The sequence below is a fragment of the Carex rostrata genome, chromosome 22, assembly GCF_964058835.1.
Source record: "Carex rostrata chromosome 22, lpCarRost1.2, whole genome shotgun sequence".
NCBI lineage: Eukaryota > Viridiplantae > Streptophyta > Magnoliopsida > Poales > Cyperaceae > Carex > Carex rostrata.
In genome coordinates, this window is record NC_135939.1 from 6,644,158 (window position 1) to 6,663,609 (window position 19,452).

At 35.9% G+C, this 19,452-nt stretch overlaps 6 protein-coding genes across 7 annotated transcripts; 3 read left to right on the top strand and 3 right to left on the bottom strand.

Moving 5' to 3' along the window:
* On the top strand, nt 1-2,228 carry LOC144573874 (calmodulin-binding protein-like protein). Its single transcript, XM_078323649.1, has 2 exons — nt 1-808; nt 1,555-2,228. Exons 1-2 carry the CDS (start codon nt 68-70, stop codon nt 2,002-2,004), a joined length of 1,191 nt encoding a protein of 396 aa, XP_078179775.1. The 5' UTR covers nt 1-67; the 3' UTR covers nt 2,005-2,228.
* Nucleotides 2,229-2,501: 273 nt separating this feature from the next.
* Nucleotides 2,502-5,562, bottom strand: LOC144573873 (putative inactive purple acid phosphatase 2). The gene is made up of 3 exons (XM_078323647.1): nt 4,994-5,562; nt 4,344-4,518; nt 2,502-3,968 (listed from the first exon to the last, which is right to left on the bottom strand). Exons 1-3 carry the CDS (start codon nt 5,512-5,514, stop codon nt 2,661-2,663), a joined length of 2,004 nt encoding a protein of 667 aa, XP_078179773.1. The 5' UTR covers nt 5,515-5,562; the 3' UTR covers nt 2,502-2,660.
* A 1,195-nt stretch (nt 5,563-6,757) lies between these two features.
* On the bottom strand, nt 6,758-8,649 carry LOC144573875 (LYR family of Fe/S cluster biogenesis protein). 2 transcript variants are annotated; one of them, XM_078323651.1, is made up of 2 exons: nt 8,234-8,649; nt 6,758-6,995 (listed from the first exon to the last, which is right to left on the bottom strand). In XM_078323651.1, exon 1 carries the CDS (start codon nt 8,545-8,547, stop codon nt 8,251-8,253), a length of 297 nt encoding a protein of 98 aa, XP_078179777.1. In that variant the 5' UTR covers nt 8,548-8,649; the 3' UTR covers nt 6,758-6,995; nt 8,234-8,250. The 2 variants fall into 2 exon arrangements, with proteins under 2 accessions (XP_078179777.1, XP_078179776.1); XM_078323650.1 differs by having other exon boundaries at nt 8,230-8,649.
* Nucleotides 8,650-10,761: 2,112 nt separating this feature from the next.
* Nucleotides 10,762-13,008, top strand: LOC144574225 (uncharacterized). Its single transcript, XM_078324131.1, has 5 exons — nt 10,762-10,966; nt 11,153-11,226; nt 11,759-11,838; nt 12,319-12,473; nt 12,921-13,008. The coding sequence occupies exons 1-5, from the start codon at nt 10,834-10,836 to the stop codon at nt 12,992-12,994; spliced, it is 516 nt and encodes a 171-aa protein (XP_078180257.1). The 5' UTR covers nt 10,762-10,833; the 3' UTR covers nt 12,995-13,008.
* A 634-nt stretch (nt 13,009-13,642) lies between these two features.
* LOC144574310 (Ankyrin repeat family protein) lies at nt 13,643-16,481 on the top strand. Its single transcript, XM_078324248.1, has 5 exons — nt 13,643-13,905; nt 14,887-15,019; nt 15,129-15,253; nt 15,515-15,661; nt 16,184-16,481. The coding sequence occupies exons 1-5, from the start codon at nt 13,732-13,734 to the stop codon at nt 16,316-16,318; spliced, it is 714 nt and encodes a 237-aa protein (XP_078180374.1). The 5' UTR covers nt 13,643-13,731; the 3' UTR covers nt 16,319-16,481.
* A 1,723-nt stretch (nt 16,482-18,204) lies between these two features.
* On the bottom strand, nt 18,205-19,119 carry LOC144574355 (early nodulin-like protein 17). Its single transcript, XM_078324303.1, has 2 exons — nt 18,867-19,119; nt 18,205-18,709 (listed from the first exon to the last, which is right to left on the bottom strand). Exons 1-2 carry the CDS (start codon nt 19,027-19,029, stop codon nt 18,384-18,386), a joined length of 489 nt encoding a protein of 162 aa, XP_078180429.1. The 5' UTR covers nt 19,030-19,119; the 3' UTR covers nt 18,205-18,383.
* Nucleotides 19,120-19,452: the final 333 nt, after the last annotated feature.

Sequence of the window (19,452 nt, forward strand, 5' to 3'; positions counted from 1 at the left end):
GCTTCCCATCTGATACACATCAGTCGAACGATCTTCTTCCCATCTCCATCTCAATCCTCCCCCAACAATGGCTTCTTCTCACCACCATCATCAGCACACACACCAACAAACTCACCACACTCACCAATTTAACCCCTGCAACTGTACTTCCTGCTGCCCTCCTCCCTGCTGTAACTCTACCTCCTGCAACTCGCTTCCACCTCCGCCTCCTCCTCCGCCTGCTAACCCAGCAGACCAGCTCCTCCAAGCCCTAGCCACATCGCTCCTCCTTCAATCGCAACCACAACCCCAATTCCAAACCCCTATCCCATCCTCTATTCCTCCTATTCCACCTCCCGTTCCCTTTTTTTATTCTCCTGAACACCTCGCCTCTAATCAATACCAGTACACATTTCCTCACAAAGCTCATCAACCACCTTCTCATAAATCAAATGAGCCTCTTGCCTCTCTCTTCGATCGGGTAGCAGCGCTCGAGTCGTCGCTTTTCTCAAATCCAATCGCAAAAGCTATCCCTGTCCCGATTCCACCTCAAAAACCCAGCTTTTGTACTGATCCTAATAAAACCTATTCCTCCAATACGAATAGACCTCGTGCATCACTGAAAGATTTGGCGGCACGAACCATACAAGTGCATTTCAGGCAATACCTGGTGCGGCGATCTCAGATTTTGAGAGACTTGAAGCGACTAGCAGTGATGAAATGCCACGTGGCAGCTCTCAGGTCGGCTGTTTCACACAGAACTGACATCGACCCGAAGAAGGTATCAGATCAGGCAGCTGATATGCTTCTCCAACTTGATTTCATAAAGGTTAGTTAGAAAACGGTTTATTACACATTTTCCATCAAAAGATTGTGATTTTATAGTTACTGTGCTGATTTCATAAGTTTACTGGTAGTTACTTTGAGCTAAGTCTAGTTAATTGTCATCTATTGTTTCAGTGTAACATTTAACAAGATATGATATAATACAGGTTTTGACTGTAGGAAAAACCAGTGGCGTAGCCAGGATTTGAGTCAGTGGTAGGTACAAAATTTCGGGTTACCGGGTCAGTGGGCAAAATTAACTTATATACTTGAATTATTTTAATCAATGTTACCAAATTCTAAATTAGATTTAAACAGAAATAAAAAAAATATTAACACTTAATAATTTTAGTCAATTATCAGTCGCAATATGCAATTTAATTCATTCGATTGGATTGCAGTATTGAATTGTCAAAGGACAGGGGTAAACAATCTAATTTCCAGGAGTGGGCAGGCCAACATATTTATACTACTTCATACCTGATTTTAAAATTCTAGAGGTAGGCATAACAGATTGAACAGCATGGTGGCTCCGCCACCGGGAAAAACCATACAGATTGAACAGCATAACTGATTCGCTTATGTTTTTGGTCTAACATTGGTATCGCAATAATAAAATTATTGCAACAGAGTGTTTTAATTTGCACCCAGACGGGGAGATGCAGTAACGGGTAACCTGTTGGCATGTATAGATTAACTTTTCCTTGTTATAAAATAGAGCAGTACTCTAATATGGTATGTCTTTTGTAGAGTGCTGATCCAATGATATATGAAGGAAAGAGAGCAATTGAAAAGGAACTGGTACGCATTATAGAATTTGTAGACAAGATATTTTTAAGAGAACAAGATATCATTTTAAAAGAAACAAATGGGAAAGAAGAAGAACATGAAGGAGAAGATGAAGAAGAAGAAGGAGAAGATTCTACTGAAGAAGAAAAAAGGCCGAAGAAAAAAGTGAGCTTTGAGGAGAGCGGCCAGAGATCCAAGCATCACAATAGTGAACGTGAATTATTTAAAGAAGTCTTTGAAGGACGCGGTGGTGAATCTTTCCAAATTCCAAAAGGGATTTTTGAGCTCGGGGACGAGATAGAATTTGATAAAATGGAGAGGTATTCAGGAAGAAAGGTTGGGAAAAGGGGAGGTGGCTCATCAGCTCCAGCGGCTGCACAAAATGAAGTGAGATTTGATGAAAGGAGATAAAGTTGAAGTGTTTATTCCTTTTAGTTTGTACTGCATTTTGTTTTTGCTTTTAGTAGGTTTGCTGTTAGATGGTATCTGTTAGGTCTGCTAGTGGAAATTGAAGAGTTCATTGTTTCCGGTGTGCGTGAATTTGATGCTTTCTGTTAGTATTTCATGTATTGCTCACAATAACGAACTGATTTGTTTTATGCATTTGATTAGTGGTGTGAATTAAGCCTTTTTAATATGGGTTCAGAATATACTGCATTATTATGCAAAATACTGTTATGCTTTCTCTTACTTTTCTACTCTGAATTTTGTGTTGTGTTCCTGATCTCTAAACTTGTAAAAACACTTATTAAATGTACCAATCTGATACTTCAATTATGAATATACTTTGGTTTACCTAACCCAAAAGACAACCATATGAAAATTGATTTAATCCCTGGTTCATACAATCTCATCTGACAGAAAAATGTCATAACGTGCTGGTAATAAATTATGCAAACGCCACAAACTGAACTGCACACTCTACTCCATTTCATATGTACAGAGGAACATTTTACAAAAACAATAAATAAAACACTACACAAGACAATACAAAACCCGAACACAATACAAAACCCGAACAGACAAAACTGAGAAGCTGCTGAGATTGAGCAAGAAGCTTAAAATATCTACAATGTTTCTAGTTCTTCAATTTCTTCACTCTTAACTGGAGTCCAGGTAGGTTGCTTAGTTTCTCTCTTCCATTTTGTAAAGAAACCGAGCATATAACCCAACAACAATGCAGCCATGCCTACACTGCCGGCTTTGATATAGGTACTTGATCTCGGCTCAACAACCACCTCCTTTCCCTTCTTTAAAGTAGCATTCGCCGTACTATTTCCAGTGTTGTTATTGTAGTTACTATTATCCAAATATAGGTCAGAGAATATTTCGACCAGGTCATGCACCTGACCATCATGGTTCCCTACATATTCCATTCTAAGTTTCTCCTTGGTAGCTACAAGCCTTGTGTACCCGAACTCGCCTCCTCGGTACATGGACCGTACTGGTTGCGGGAAAATGGGTACGTCTTGGTGATCAGGTCGCGGCTCCCAAATGGGTTGCCAATCTTGACCCCCCATACCAATGACCATATGCACCGGAGCACCAGCATATTTGAAGCTCGATGAAACATTGACACATTGAAAATTCTTCAATGGACAAAATCTCTCATATCTGTGCACATGGCCCCACAATGCAAGGGTGACCTTATATTGTACCAAAAGGGGCTCTAAACTCTGCACCATTTTCTCTCTCAAACCAGCATCTCTTACCTCATTACTAGTGGTATACATCGGACGGTGACCTTGTAGAACTATAAAAGGGGTTTTCTCTCTATTAACTCTCTCTAAATCAGATTTTATAAAATTATACTGATCACTCCCTTGTTCGAAGTTTGTTTCAGTAGAGATGTAAACAAAATGGACAACTCCACTGTCAAATGAATAGTATAGATTCTTAGTTGCTGGAGCTGAAGTTCCAGTAGGTACAGATGAGTACCCTGGCATATGAAATTTCAAACTATATGGAATTCCACATTCACCCCCACCGTCTTTGTTATACGAACTGTAAGCCCACCAAGGTCTCCAAGGCTGGTTCGGCCAGTCATACTCATGGTTCCCTATACAAACATGGTATGGTGTTGATGCAGCTATTGGTTCAATCTGGTTAAAAAATTCATCCCAGATCCAGGAAAAACCGCGTGCGTAGCTGATGTCACCGATATGAGATATAAATACTGTTTTGTTTTCTAGGGCTTTGAGGTCGCGAAGGATCCATTTGACAGTTGACTGGCTCTCATCTTGTGTGCGGTAGAAGGTACGGTATGGAGTGTATGTACCCATGTCACCAAAGAGAATTGCAAAGGTTTCATTTGATTGGCTCTCTCGAGAGATGAAGCTGTATGTGGAACTCCAGCCAGTTTTGTCACTACCAACCTACAAAATTAAGTTCCTTATTTTGAGATGGGGAAAATGTAATATAATACAGGGCCAATTGTAAGTTTCATTTATCAGTAGGCTTTTCTTTTCCGGTTCCATGGGAACTCGATGCTTAGATTATGCAATAATTCTGAACCTCATAACTTAGAGTGTGGGTATCTGGTATGGACAAGTGCTGTCCCAGTAGAAGGGGGAGCCTATGTACACTATTGATGGGGAAAATGCAGCCTGGTATTTTAGCTACCAAGACATATAGTTGGTACCAGTACCAATTACACAACTAATAAGCAGACCTTAGATGAGTGTCCATATAATCTTCTACACAGAAGGGAACAAAAAAAAAGGAACTTCTTTCTTATACTAAATAGTTACCTTGTAGTAGTATCTCTTTCCATTCTCTAATCCCTTCATGATTCCATCATGTATAAAACCAGGATCTCTCCATCCAATACTATGATTAGCTGGGTAGTCACACATATGTGCCTGTTCGTACCGGTTCACCTCTGTACCAGCTGTCTGGTTCAATGTCCCCTCATCCAGCCCATACCTGTCATGATTCCAATTCTGTATCAGTTTATTGTTGCATATTTCCAAAACTCTTCAAAGAGCTTTTCAATTTTCATGCGCATTATTTCCAACATTCTGGTGAAGTTTAGTAAAGAAGTTTGATTGGCAACGTGAATGGAAATACTAATTGCATTTTGCCTATTCCTGAAAAGCAGGATATAATTTCTTGCAAACAACTCAGTTCATTTTTTTCCAACTTCTACATAAAACCTGATCATTCAGTGAAAACGAATCCAATGATTTGCAAAAGCCGATACTTGAAATCTACCTCAAGCTATATCTAACGAAGATTTGGGCATCCAACAAACTACCTCTCTAATTCTTAACCCTTAATCAGATTTAACATGCCCCTAACCAAAAATTCACTTAACCAGATGACAAATCACATTCCAAATAGCTAATTATGCTTATGGTCTATGTAATTAATCTCAGTATATCATAAATTGCAACATTACCTCACAACATTCTCCTTCCCATCAGCCATGATAAACATAACCCGCATCTCGTCTACCTTATCAGTAAAGGACAGATGGATCTGTTCTGGCCCCAGACCCGATACAAACCCAATTTCCTCTGAAACCGCAAGCCTGTGCTTGGTCTGAGGTAGCGGGTTTCCATCATGGTCTTTATGCTTATAATTAACCTCATCATATGACCATCTGAAAACCCGAAACACATAATTGGACCTGAGATTTACTAATGGAAGCTCAACGGATCCATAACCTGATTGCCACGTAGAGGATGAATTGAGAAAGAGATAGCCTATGAAGTGCTTGTCACGGGAGCTAGGTGGGGAGTAGATACCGACCCAATCGAGCTCGGATGGGGATTCGACTCCTGACCATTGGATACGAACTGTGCGGTTGGATCGGGTTAGGGTTTTGGGGGAGACAGAAAGGGTGACTTGGGAGGAGAGAGAAGGGGAGAGAAGAGAGAGGGAGAGCGTTAGGAGGAGGAAAGCTTCCAGGGAAACCATTGGAAGCACTGGCACGAGTCCGGTGGTGGGATATTTGGTATATGCGAATCAAATACCGCGACAGATGAGATTAGTTACTGTAGCTGATCTTGACCGTCTGATCGCGAATTGTTATGTAATCAATGGGACCTTCCTTTTTCTTTTTTCTGTTTTTTCGTTTATGGGTTCTTTTGAGTGAGTATATGGTACTTTGCATAATTGCATAGCACGGTTTGGTCCGTAATACAAATTAATATTTTTGTTTTCAAAATTTTAATGATTAATCTGAACCGTTCATTATGATCTATATATAAATATGTACTTGCGGACCGAGTTTTATATTTTTTATAATTTTTTTACTTTTTAAGATAGGTAGAATATCACTTTTTTGGATGTTCATAATTTTCAAATCAAGTGATTTTCTATCTATCTTCAAAAATAGTGAAAAAATTATAAAAAATATTAAACTCAGTCTGCAAGTACATATTCATATGAGATTATGTTGAATGGTTCTAATCGATCATTAAAATTTTAGAAATAAAAATATTAATTTTTATTACATATCAACCCATGATATGCTCATATGCATATGCATAGTTCCATATATTCACTCGGTTCTTTTTTAGCTGCTTCGGCCCGTACATTTCTTCCCATTTTGTTAAATCAAAAGATAAATTGTTTGATGTCTGAGTTGACTAATTTTATAAACAAAGTTTATACACAAATTAATTCATTAAATATGCAATCAGTATTTCACAAAGCTAGCTCGATGGCCATCAAATCGTTCCATCAGTTTATTTTTAAATGGTTATTGCCGATAACTTTATCCGAATAAACCGAGTCACCCCGTAAATAACTCTTTTATCTTTTATCAAGTCTTTTTTCTAAGAGAATAAAACACTGAGATGGGCATCAAACCGTTTCATCAGTTAAACGATGACTAAAATTAATCTGAATAAACCAAGCCATCCTCTAAATAACTTAATCTATTATCAAGCTTAAAAAAAAAATCAGAATTCTAAATAGCTAACTATAGTGCAACTATAGCTTTTTTGGACCTAAAGCTAGAATGCTATCATCAGCTTTCCTTTTATCAAGGTTCTAGATGGCTAGTTATAGCTACGATATAACATTTTCAGACCTTATAAGCAATGACGCAATAATCGCCATTTAAAATCTTGAAAAAAACCGAATAAGCATGTATTACTGCAATATGTAAATGTGTATTAGTGTGATATTCAAGTGTATTTTAAGAAATCTGAAATAATAAACAAGTCAGCTCTGGCATTATCAACGTTCCGAAAGATGAAATAAAAATGTAACCACAACAGTAACACAAGTACACATCCATTTTCAACAAAATTGTAAGTTGTAAGAATATGCAGAGGGTATCTTATTGGAAGTTCCAGTGCTCATCCTTGTTTTGGTACAATTTAAAAGGCAGCACAGTTGTCCTATCGCAAATTTCAATCTCCAATCTTCAGATTTGCAGCAAGAAGAAGCTGCAAGGTAAAAAAGAGGCACTCCAATTAAACAAGCCAAATAACTTAAATAAATCATAAATAAAATATGCTGCTGTCTGCTAACATGACATAGTTGCTTTTCATATGCTAAAAAATAAAGGCAAGTAGCAAATTTTTTAGGGTAAATATTGTTTAATTTGTTGGAAAGTGAAGGAAAATGGAGAAAAGTAGGCCATTATTTCTTCATGTTGTTTTCTCCAAGAAAATATAGATCCTAGAAAAGACTTCTTACATTTTTCTTGGATTCCGTCTTTCTCCCACACATCAAACGGATCCAAGGTAATTACCATTACCTAACATGGTTTAATCAACCAGGATTAATCATTGAAATAAGGTGCTCTACAAATTTCCCAAGGTAATTCCTAATTACAAGGTTGTGAAAACAATCCTAGGAGGTACATGCCTATCTCGGACTCCATTTATTTCTCCTAACCTTAGTGAGGAATCACAACAATATAAACACGGGCTAACAAGATGTGTAAGTGTAGCTAGTTAGTAAGAAAGAAATTTGAAACAGACACGCTGATGACCACAGAAACAGTACCAATACACCAATACATCTTAATATATTTGGCAAAACTCCAACAATGGAATTACCCAATTGATGGATCAAGTATCATACACTTTTCATCTTTTGCAGAAATTTGATAGTTTTGGTTTTGGTCCGAGACATTCCAATTCGTACATTCTGACCTAACTCCCAAGTCCTAACGGTAGTCATTTTATAAAAAACGGGCAGTGATCCCAGTCGCAGAAATGGTACTAACCATTTTTTTACAACAAGTCAGTTCAATATCAGGATTCATTTCACACTGGCACATTAATGTTTTGACCAAAAAAATACTGGCAGTGGCCAAGATAAAACATATAGAACATTCAGGGACCAAAGTGAGAACTTTTTAAGATTTTTAAGTAAAACAGTAAATGGATGATACTCTCCGGACCATTTCAGATAATATTTGGTGTAAAGAAACCTGCATAAACCGTACTACTCTAATACAAAAAGGTGCAAATTTTAACATCACTTCATATCCAAGTTAACAGGAGGTTTTCAACAATTACAGAATAACAAGTCCCAATTGTTAGGTAACTATGCTGGGAATTTCAACTTCCTGAGATGCTCAATTTCTATGAATTTTAGCGTCAACTTCATTACAACAATCCCAAAATAAACGATTGAAATCAACAACGAGTTCTAGATATTAGTACATACGCACAGAGATTATTTAGGTCTTCAGAGCTGCTTGATTTCCATAATACTCTTGATCTTCGGAGCATAGAGTGAATAAACTACCGCCTGCCTCTTCGCAACCTCGAGCTGCGCCTTGCCATCGGAGAAAGAGGATGCGAGCAAAGACGGATCCGAAAGAGACTTGTTCTCTCTGAAAGCGTCGAGGGAGCGCCGTTTGATGTACTCCCTTATGTTGTAATCGTTGAACTTGGAGGCGGTGCGAAGGAGAGACCGGAGGAGGGAGAGAATCTCCGCTCTAGATGGTGGCGCCACCATAGCTGTCGCCGCTGCGCTTGCCATCGAGAACTGACTGGAGGAGAAGCGCGAGATCAGAATTCTCTGGTGATTTCCTGGAGAATGGAGATGCGTGACTTGGTTTAACAAACATCGTTAGTTGCGAGTCTCTGGGCCGCGTTCTGGGCCGAGAGTTGGTTTAACAAAGATTAGTAGTTGCGAGTCTCTGGGCCGAGTAGAACTCTCGGCCCATGTTTATGTTCTTCACTGACTTTTCTACTTTAATTAATTAAAAATCTCTTTCTTTCCTATTTTTTGCAATAGTCGGAATGGTACTTTTCAGATAAACTATTAATTTTGGGCTTATTAGAAATATGAGAAGTACCGACACGGCGACACCTGTGAGTGCGTGTCTTCTGAGATATCTCATATTTTGCGTGACCGACGTGTCCGAGGCCTATTCGGGGATACCGCAGGGACAGTATTATATGAGCTTTGAGATTCGTGCAGAATGTATTTGAACGGTTGATATTCTCTAAAAAGTCACGCAAAAAATAAGTTATCTCAGAGGTCCGAGGTTCGACATTTTTAAACTAAATCTTTAATAATAATAACTATGTTTGAGCCAATTTAATAAAAATGTCCAAATCGTGAAAAATTTTCACGTTTGAAATTAAAATTCCAAACCGTGGAAATTTTTCACCGTTTGGTTTTTTTTTTTTTTTTGGCAAAACAGAAATTTTTAATTTTTTTAAATTTTTTGTATTGAAATATTAGAAATGTTGAATATATTTCTTTGAAAATAGATGGAATACAATATAATTTGATTTATTAGAAAGACTTTAACAAATAACCCAATCAATATTTTTCAGGCCGGATTTTTCGCGGCTGTAAGAAAAATTAATATATTTCTTTATGTGTTATTGAAAAAAAATAAAAATGCTTGGATTCAGAGTTATTGATCCCGGTTCAAAAGTCACTTCTGGGTAATACATAAAATATTGTCATCCTTCTAGTACATTTAATTTCTAAAAACTTGTATCTATTTTTGAAAAAAAAACTTTAAGTTATTTAATAATTGTTATTCAAAAAGAATTCTCAAAATAGATACAACTTTTTAGAATTAAATGTACTAGAAGGATGACAATATTTTTTGTATTACCTAGAAGTGACTTTTGAACCGGGATCAATAACTCAAAATCCAAGCATTTTTTTTTTACAATAACACATAAAGAAATATATTAATTTTTTCTTACAGCTGCGAAAAATTCGGCCTAAAAAATGTAGATCCGGGTTATTTGTTTCAGTCTTTCTAATAAATCAAATTATATTGCATTCCATCTATTTTCAAAGAAATATATTCAACATTTCTAATAATAAAAAAATATGTTTTGTAAAATAAAAAAAATAAAAAAGGCAAAACCGGTTTCAATAAATTCATCCAGTTACATTGAAATCGTTTTTTTTTTTTTGTAAAACATAAATTTTTTATTTTTTGAATTGAAATATTAGAATGTTGAATATATTTGAAAATAGATGGAATAAATATAATTTGATTTATTAGAAAGACTGCAACAAATAATCTGATCAAAATTTTTCAGGCCGAATTTTTCACGGCTGTAAGAAAAATTAATATATTTCTTTATGTGTTATTGGAAAAAAATAAAAATGCTTGGATTCTGAGTTTTGATCCCGGTTCAAAAGTCACTTCTAGGTAATACATAAAATATTGTCATCCTTTTAGTACATTTAATTTCTAAAAAGTTGTATCTATTTTTGAAAAAAAAAACTTTAAATTATTTAATGATTGTTATTAAAAAAGAATTCTCAAAATAACTCATAATCCAAGCATTTTTATTTTTTTTTCCAATAACACATAAAGAAATATATTAATTTTTTTTACAGCCGTGAAAAATTCGGCCTGAAAAATATTGATCGAGTTATTTGTTACAGTCTTTTTAATAAATCAAATTATATTGTATTCCATCTATTTTCAAATAAATATATTCATCATTTTTAATATTTCAATACAAAAAATAAAAAATTTAAAAATTTCTGTTTTGCAAAAAAAAAAAAAATCTAACTGTGAAAAATTTTCACGGCTTGGAATTAATTTTCCACTGAAATTTTTTATTAAATTAACTCAAACCTAATTATTATTATTAAAAGATTTAGCTAATTGGATATTTTTAAAAATGCCGGCTCAGAGGTTGCGAATTGCACTAGAGTGTGCTTCTACAAACAATTATGTAAATATCTGGGCTAAATTGCACAAAGTTGCGAGCACGAAGTTTGCCTTTGGTGAACCGGACAACGCAAAGGTTACTACTGGAGCGAGCAAGAGCGAGAGAAATGGGATCGAAGGGGGAAGGGAAAGGAGAAGAAATGGAGGGGATAGCATCCATAGCACTACTTCCGAGCGGATCCATTTCTGGCCATTTTATTCGCCTCCCTGATTCCACCTGTTACGGACTCCATGGCACTGGTACCTTCCCTTCCCATGATTTTCACTAGCTAGCTCCGTACATTACACATTTACAATGGTAACTTAAATTATTTTTATTGTCTTATTGTTAAGAGTATGAGAATCAGTAAAATAAACTAATTGTTTTAATGTTCTTTTTTATGTTTTAAGCAAGATATTTACCGTTTAGTGTTTCTGAATTGTTAGAAATATCTTGCGAGAGGGAATGCAGCCGGGGAGAGGATTACCGCTTGATTAAGCTCTCGATCATAGATTACTCTGTAAGACTAATTTTACTAATGTCTTGTTCTGAGTTGGGCTATGGTGCATTGCAATGTATATGTCATTTTGTACATTGGACAACAAGTCATTGGATTTGATTTTCAAAACAACCGATCCAAACCGTTCAATTTGATATCCATGTTAAAATGTGCTTGGTGACCAAATTTTACATTTTTCGGAATTTGTTTGCTATTTTTTTAGAATTTTTCAAAATCGTTGTTTTTCTATGGTCCAAAATTTTCTAAAAACAATAATTTTCAAAAATCCTAAACAAATAGTTCAAAAATCCTAAAAAATATAAAATTTGGTCTCCAAGCACATTTCAATATGGAGAACATATTGAGCCCGTTAAATCGACAGTTTGAACTTTGAATCTAACGTTTTACATCCAATGTACAAGAGGACCTATACATTGCAATGCACCATAGCCCATCTCTCTCTCTCTCTATATATATATATTGTGCAGTTTGCAATTTTGAAAAACTTCTTAAGTTTAGCTCTGTCTGTCTTTTTAATGTTACGTGCCACTAGAGCAAGAGAGAGAGGGTAGTGGTGGTCGAGTGCAAGGGGCATGATGCTGCTCGGTTACAAAATGTCGATCATGTTCATGGGTTAGTTTCCTTTGGATATTTATGCACACTAGTTTGTCTCCTTATATGTAACTAAACTTGTTGAATTTTTAATTTTAGAAGGAACTTTGAGTTGAGAATTCTTTGTGCTCTCTGAACCAATTTAGCCTGTTCCTTTACGGTATCTACCAGCTACATTTGTTTTGCAATTTTTGAAGGATGTTTCAACTTAAGGAAACTTATCTCGACTTTCAGTACTATTTTGGTCCAACTGAAGAATTTGTCCATCCTAGTAAAAATTTTATTTAGTCCAAATTTTAGTTTAAACCTTTTGTTGTCTTAGTGCTCAGTTACATCTTTTAACTTCAATATCGCCAAACTAGTGCCGTGATCATGTTATCCACAAAATGCTTCCCTTTCTGTTCACACTTGAGGTGTAATATTTTTTTGATGTATGGATGGTAATATTTATGGAGAACTGTACCAGTATTATGTGATGATTAAAAATATTGAAATCTACAGGTGGGAGGAGGATGTAGTTGGGATGTTTGAAGACAAACATGGAAAAAACCAAAGTATTTTAGTAAATTTTGAGTGCGAGACTCTGAAAGCTGAAGATGCGGCCGAAGAACACATCAGAAAATTTATGCCCAATTTATCTGGTCTTGATGCTGTTGGTACGTTTATTATGTCTTTCTATCTTCTCTCTTTTCATTGAAAGAATGATTGGATGTGATCGAAAACATTACATGTTAGTCATCAAACCAATAAAGGTTTCAAGTCATATATCTCAATGTTTTGGCATGATATCATCTAGTGGCAATCTATGATCTACTTCAAAAATGTGGGAGAAATGCTTGTAAGATGTTGCCACTTTTGCAATTTTCATTTCTAGGATTAAATAAAAGATATGGTAGTGTTTTGGTTTCTTCATTTTCATAAAGCATAAGAAAATCGAAAGATTTTTATATGCTGTCATATTTGTGCCTATTTCAATGAGTCTCATTGAAAAATCTATCGTCAGAACCTCTTGAGACAGGAAACAAAAATCTGAAGTTTGGTATTTTTCATATGATTGTGGTGTACTTGATTATTCCTGATGAGTAGATTGCTTCAAATTGCAGTGAATATTGGGAAGATGAGTATTTCAGGCATCAGCTTCAATGAAGTAGATGATGAATCCACTGATAAAAAATGAAAGATAAAAAGGGCACAAATCTCAAAGCAAAAATAATACTGCCTCCTCCATCATCCCGAACAGGCACCGGCTGATATTAGATATGGACCGTCCGTTTCAATTTTTTTGAGTCAGCCATAGAGCCATAGACTGAGGTTCAATGCTGTAAAACATTTTTTCCCTTTATTAATACAACACTTGGCAGCCCCTGCCGAGCTTTTCAAAAAAAGAGATTAGAGAATATTATGCTTAACCTTTATGTCCAAGATTTCGAAGACAAAATATGCTTGTCAATTATTCCTGTAAAGAATTTCTTGTTAACAAACTCTTTCCTTAAAATCACTGTAATTTTCGTTGGCAAACTGCCAGTTTCATATCTAATGGGCATTTTTGGGCCCTAAAGTGGAAACGTCACCAATCAATGCATTTTAAAGCCTGGCCCAACCCCTTAATATCATTGAAGAGGAAACTTTTTAAACAGAAACAACAGAATTATGTTGTTATCCTCAAGGAATAACAGGAACCTGTTATACTTCTGATCGTAATCGTTAATTTTCGTTGAAATTTGTGCATAGCAAATATATCTTTGAGATTCGCGCATTAAAAATTTTGAACGGTTAAGATCGGAATAACAGGTTCTGACTTCCTGTTATTCCTTGAGAATAACAGCAGATTTATTTTCAACAGATTAAGACGATAGACACTGACTTGAGAAAGAAGCAGCTCAAAAAATTTGCGAGGGAAGGATAGAGATAGCCATGGCGATGGAGATAGACGAGCCGAAGCCAGAAGACCTCTTTCGCGCAGCTGAGAAGGGAGACGCGTCACTCTTCCAGAACCTACTAGAAGATTCTTTCGCTCGCGCACTATCCCTGAGAAATGAGGACGGTCGATCTCTCCTCCACGTCGCCTCCTCCTTTGGCCACCCTCAGGTTACCTCTCTCGTTCTTATTCATATCCTTCCCCTTTTTTTCTCCTAATATTTTCTCCAGTCTTGAGAATCTTCCATCTGTGCCCTTCAATTTTTAAAATTTAAGTTCAAAATTAAGTCACTATAGTCATACTGCACATGTAATTCAGATCAGATAAGATAGTAACTACTGCAATAAGCTTGAAAAAGGTGCTGCTAGTTGTTAAAGGAATAATTTGTAACATATTTCGGTATTAATATGAATGGATCCTAAATGATTTATTATGATTATATTTGTTTTAATTTATTTTTCTTCATTATATAACGTTTGGATGAAACAAAGAATAGAACTAATCTCAAGTTTGAGAATAGTAGCTAACCCAACTTTTGGTTGGGTTAGTAGAATAGTGAGCTAGACAAACAAAGAATAGTAGGTTAGTGCTATTCTTGCTCCATCCAAACATCGAATAGCTCAAAAGAATAGTACTATTCTTGGATTAGTGCTATTATTGTTCCATCCAAACGCACCCCTTTTAAGCTTAAGAAAATATCATTATATGCCTTAAATTATCGTCTATCTTGGTTATATATCTGTACGCTTCGAGCTGTATCTTCTATCAATCAACCAAACTAACATGAAAAGGTTTTTTTTTCCTCTTATTTGTATGTATTTAACACCAACAAGACTATATGATGCGATCATTCTCTGATTTTGCAAAAATGCGCATTAGAAAATGAGGTTGAGCTGGCCATGGTACAAACTGCTTTATATGAATTGAATGTGTATTAGATTGAATATTCGAGTAATATTATTGTCATGAAATAACCAGGCCTGTTTTGTCAACTTAAAAACAAATATGCTTTGTTTTGTGATTCTGCATTGTACATTTTTTTTATTAATGAGCAAATAACAGCTAGGGAGTTAGGGAAACTCATGCAATCCCTTCTACATGTACATTTGATCAATTTAAACTGTTATAGCTGGTACTGTTATTTCTAATAGGTAGTAAGTGTGCTCTCAGCTGCTGATCCATCAGTGAATGGGGTCAACGCCACTGATGACGAGGGATGGGCACCAATTCATTCTGCTGCGAGCATTGGAAATCTGAAGATCATGCAAATTTTGCTCGAGAGAGGTACGCTGATAAAATCTCATATTACATTGCAAGTGAGGTATTTTGTAGAAATTCTTCTGTCAGATCATAATTTTCTAATCCTCTACAACTGTAACTGTCTTTATAACAGGGGCTGATATCAACTTGGCCAATGATGGTGGTCGGACTGCTCTTCACTATGCAGCTAGCAAAGGGTGGCTAGAAATAGCTGAAATTCTCATTTCACATGGTGCAAAAATCAATAAGAAAGATAAGGTAAATATTGGACTGCGTTTGTGTACCCTATCTGACTGGCATTGTACCAGGTAAACATGCCTAAATCTTAAGTCTTTTTTAATAGGATGGGATGCTGAGCCTCCAGTGGAGCCTTGGTTAACCCTCAATTGCTCTCCAAATCATAGCAATATAGAAAAGTGGTTCTGAATTTGACTGGTATGGTTTTCATGTTTAGTTTGAAACTTTGAATGCTTGATAATTCTAACATTAGGGGGTTCTTTTCTTTCTTATTGTTTTTAGGTTGGGTGCACTCCTCTTCATAGAGCAGCAAGTACTGGAAACTCAGAACTATGTGAGCTCCTTATTGAGGAAGGGGCAGAGGTAGATGCTATAGACAAAGCAGGACAAACACCTCTCATGCATGCTGTTATATGTGACAACCACCAGGTACATTTGTAACTGTTTTTTGGTTTATGTTGGTTTAGATAGGAAAAGTAAAAAAAGTCTAAAAGATATTTACTTGTCCTTGGCACGTGGCATCACAGTATCAGTTTTGAGATGAATTGATCAACATTTTGTTGAAGAGAAGGCATATATTGAGAGCTGATTTTACTGATGTCAAAAATTTGAAATTTTGAAAACTAAAATCATAGATGTGTTCATTATTAAATTCAATAGGTTGTGTAATCTAATTTTATGTATATTAGAATCATTTGGTCAAATGATCAGATACCAATAAAAACTGGAAAGTAAATTTTAAAATCATTTGAGAATGATCGATCATTTCTGAAATGCACCAAATTTGATGCACAGTATCAGCAATTATACCCATATGTCGATTGTCATGATAGTCAAACAAATTGATATGTTAATATAACCTGTGCTTTATCAAATTAAAGGTATTGATGAAACAAGAGCAAAATTGTAATTATCTCGTGTTCTTGTTTTTGCAACTGTGATATATAACAGGTGGCCCTTCTGCTGATACGGCATGGAGCTGATGTAGATGTAGAGGACAAAGAGGGGTATACTGTGCTAGGCCGAGCATCTAACGACTTTAGGCCTTCTCTAATAGATGCTGCGAAGGCCATGCTTGAAGGCTAGGTTTCAGGCTGTATCAAAGAAAATATATAGACTAGTTTTAGAACTCGTACCATTGAAAGTTGAATCAAATTGGTGTAATTTCGTTACTAGTTTTGTTTGTGTAATCTTCAGTTACTCTGTACTGAATCATCAGTAAAATGCAATGTTTTTATTGGATGATTTACTTGATTGATATGGGAGGCCATGGTGTCTTTCAAAGTTTACCTGTGATTGTAAAAAGTAAACATATAACGCTTTTATAAACTAAAATATGTCTAAAATTAGTGATACCGATCAAAACTGACAGAAGGTATTCGATCGGAATAAAAAAATCATGAACACATGACATCCAACTGATGTGTTCTTTTAAATCCAAAAGGCTGATTTAACAAAAGAAAAGAATACTGCTTGGGAGTTGAGAATGTGAATCAGCTCCCTGAGTGGGATGCAATTACACTTTTTCTTTTCCATTTTTTGCTTTGAAATGCCCGTAGGCTTTTAGATTGCAAATCAGAATATTGTAGTGTTACATATTACATACATAAATCAGGGATTTGAAAACAAAGGTAGGTATATCCTACATAACTCAAACTACTAGACCTAGCCGAATTTGCTATATTGTGGGCCTGAGTTCCAGGTACCTGACTCAACACAATTAAAACGGACGGTCCAGATTTACTCTCAGCCGGTCCCTATTCGGGATGGCGCAGGGACCAGTATTATTTGTTCTTTGAGATGCGTGCCAAGTTAAAAGAACGATCCTGAACCGTCCATTTCAATTGTACTCAGTGAGGTAATCCGAGGGGATTTGTTAGGTGTGTTGTGGTCGGTATATGGATTTGTCAGGGTGCTGTTTGCAAAGGTTTGAAAGTTTAGTTTATTCAGCTTGCGGCTTTGCGGGCTTTTAAAAATAATCAGGAGGGAACTCAGGAGGGAACTGGGGATCTGTCGAATGGTTTTTCTGGCATGATCAACTTTTACCAGCTGTATTGATGACATGCTTTTGAACCCATTCCTTTTTAAATATGTTGACGGCAGAATCCTGCTTCGCTTCTATTATAAGAATAGGAAAGTTATGTTAAAGAATAAGATAGCGACCTCATTAAATGAGGGACTCCAATTTTCTCCTTACTTGAAGTTGGGAGTTACCACTTACCAGGGTTTGATACTTTGATTGAATATCACCAATTTCAGTATTTCGCCTTTAGGAAAAAAAACAAAAAAAGGGAAAAGTAAAACCTAACAAAAGTCACATAACAACTAATTTTCACGCTCCCGTGCATGTGATTCCAGCTCGGTTCCACGTTCTCTCCTGTCTTCCCATAATTCACTCAAAACCGTAGCATTAAATGTTCTAACTCACTTATTTAAAATATTTTTTTTAGATAATAGGCATACGAAATTCCATAGTAAGAACAGAACAGAACAGAACTATTGTGAGTAAGTGAATGATTCTTTTGTCACAGAACAGAACATGAAGAATTATAATCAAATAAAGGAGCAAAAGAATTTGTTATTACAGGTTAAATAGACCGGGTATTCAATATTTCAATGATAATCAATTGTGAAATTTGTATTGCCGATGAATTAGTGATTAAGCAATTTTTATAAATTTACCAAACTTAATGCATGATCATATAAATTTTTGAAACGTATCTGTGACTTTAGTTTTTTTTATTTTGATAAATATTTTATAAATTGTTACGGTTGTCAAACTTATTTAATTGTCCATAAATTCCTTCTGTTTTAAAATGTCATTTTTTATCCCCTTGTATATCTCAGACCAAGTTCTTAATTAATGTGGGTATAAAAATGGATCAGGCTAATTCTTTCATTTTTTTTTCTTTCTTTTGGCAAACCATGCAGTACATGCCTAGCAATAACAATCAACTAATTAAACACTGCTCTGAAAATTGAGATTGAAAAATACAATTAAAAATATACCAAAATTCTTCACATTTAGCATCATGGATCAATCACAAGTATTCTAAAGGCTCTCATATCTCCAAACACACTAAAAATCACACACAAATCAAAACACTAAAACCAAAACAAATCCTGATCAATCAATCAATCATGGAAATTATCAGAACAGCCAGAAGAAAATGACCAGCCCAAAGAACCCAGCAATCGACCCAACAAAGCGAGATCCAACGACGGAGAAAGCATCCGACTTGTTGCCCTTTGGTGGAGGAGACGGTGGCGGTAGAGCCTGTGCTTTGATGGCCAATTTCATGCCACCATAACAGTACCCATAACTGCAAATGAAATAGTAATGCTTGGTTTGGTTGAGTTGAAATGCGTAGCTACGGCCCTTGCTGTAGTTCGATATCGCATTCGAGGCGTCGCACTTGTTGTACCCGACTTCATCAACTTGTACCACATCAGCCTGTCCCGACTGGTAGTAGAACACTGCACAATTTCAATTTTGTATAACAAAATGCTACATTCTGAGCTTATATAGGTAAAGATTTAATATTTAGGAGAAATTGCATGCTGAAGAGGTGATGAAAAATGAATACAAAAGCAGATCAGAGCAAAAGGCTAAAGAAATATTATGTATAGATACCAATCCAGTCGCCAACATAGAATGGTCTGTGCTTCTCCTCCCAGATAGTGTAGTTGACATTAGGGTTCCATCCATGCTCGTCTCCTACTGTGAATTTGTTCGCCGTTGCCAAAGCCACGGCATGGATCAAGAACAATAACACAACAAGTTCTCTTCTTGCCATTTGTATTCTTCTCTCTTTTCGGAATAATTTCTGTGGATTTGAAGAATGTGAAAAGGTGATTGGAGGTGGAGAGCTCACCTTTTCTCTCTCACTCTAGAGAGTAAAGATGGGGGGAGAGAAGAGAAGCGGTGATTTTGTCAGATACGGACCCAACGAGGCACATGGGAAGGAGGTGACATGGTGATCTTCTGTTGTTATAACGATACAACCTTTTGTGCAACGAATAATAATGTGGATTTCGTAGTGTTGTTTTATCCATAGAAAGAATGGTTATAAATATTGATTTATATTATTAGATTATGATTTTAATTAAATTCGTTGATTTTTTAAAATCACTATTTTCATTAAAAAAAAATAGATCTACCAAACTCAGCCATGTATTTTCACAGAGAGACTAAGATAATCATGATTCGAGTTAGATTT

Excerpts from the sequence above, each read along its gene's own strand:
- LOC144573875 (XM_078323651.1), bottom strand. The coding sequence starts at position 8,547 with ATGGCAAGCGCAGCGGCGACAGCTATGGTGGCGCCACCATCTAGAGCG.
- LOC144574225 (XM_078324131.1), top strand. The coding sequence starts at position 10,834 with ATGGGATCGAAGGGGGAAGGGAAAGGAGAAGAAATGGAGGGGATAGCA. Across the intron at positions 11,227-11,758 it reads TCTCGATCATAGATTACTCT|AGCAAGAGAGAGAGGGTAGT; the intron begins GTAAGACTAATT and ends ACGTGCCACTAG. Across the intron at positions 11,839-12,318 it reads AATGTCGATCATGTTCATGG|GTGGGAGGAGGATGTAGTTG; the intron begins GTTAGTTTCCTT and ends TGAAATCTACAG.
- LOC144574355 (XM_078324303.1), bottom strand. The coding sequence starts at position 19,029 with ATGGCAAGAAGAGAACTTGTTGTGTTATTGTTCTTGATCCATGCCGTG. Across the intron at positions 18,710-18,866 it reads CTATGTTGGCGACTGGATTG|TGTTCTACTACCAGTCGGGA; the intron begins GTATCTATACAT and ends GAAATTGTGCAG.
- LOC144573873 (XM_078323647.1), bottom strand. The coding sequence starts at position 5,514 with ATGGTTTCCCTGGAAGCTTTCCTCCTCCTAACGCTCTCCCTCTCTCTT. Across the intron at positions 4,519-4,993 it reads GGGAAGGAGAATGTTGTGAG|GTATGGGCTGGATGAGGGGA; the intron begins GTAATGTTGCAA and ends GAATCATGACAG. Across the intron at positions 3,969-4,343 it reads GAAAGAGATACTACTACAAG|GTTGGTAGTGACAAAACTGG; the intron begins GTAACTATTTAG and ends TTAATTTTGTAG.
- LOC144573874 (XM_078323649.1), top strand. The coding sequence starts at position 68 with ATGGCTTCTTCTCACCACCATCATCAGCACACACACCAACAAACTCAC. Across the intron at positions 809-1,554 it reads TCCAACTTGATTTCATAAAG|AGTGCTGATCCAATGATATA; the intron begins GTTAGTTAGAAA and ends TGTCTTTTGTAG.
- LOC144574310 (XM_078324248.1), top strand. The coding sequence starts at position 13,732 with ATGGCGATGGAGATAGACGAGCCGAAGCCAGAAGACCTCTTTCGCGCA. Across the intron at positions 13,906-14,886 it reads CCTCCTTTGGCCACCCTCAG|GTAGTAAGTGTGCTCTCAGC; the intron begins GTTACCTCTCTC and ends TATTTCTAATAG. Across the intron at positions 15,662-16,183 it reads TTATATGTGACAACCACCAG|GTGGCCCTTCTGCTGATACG; the intron begins GTACATTTGTAA and ends GATATATAACAG.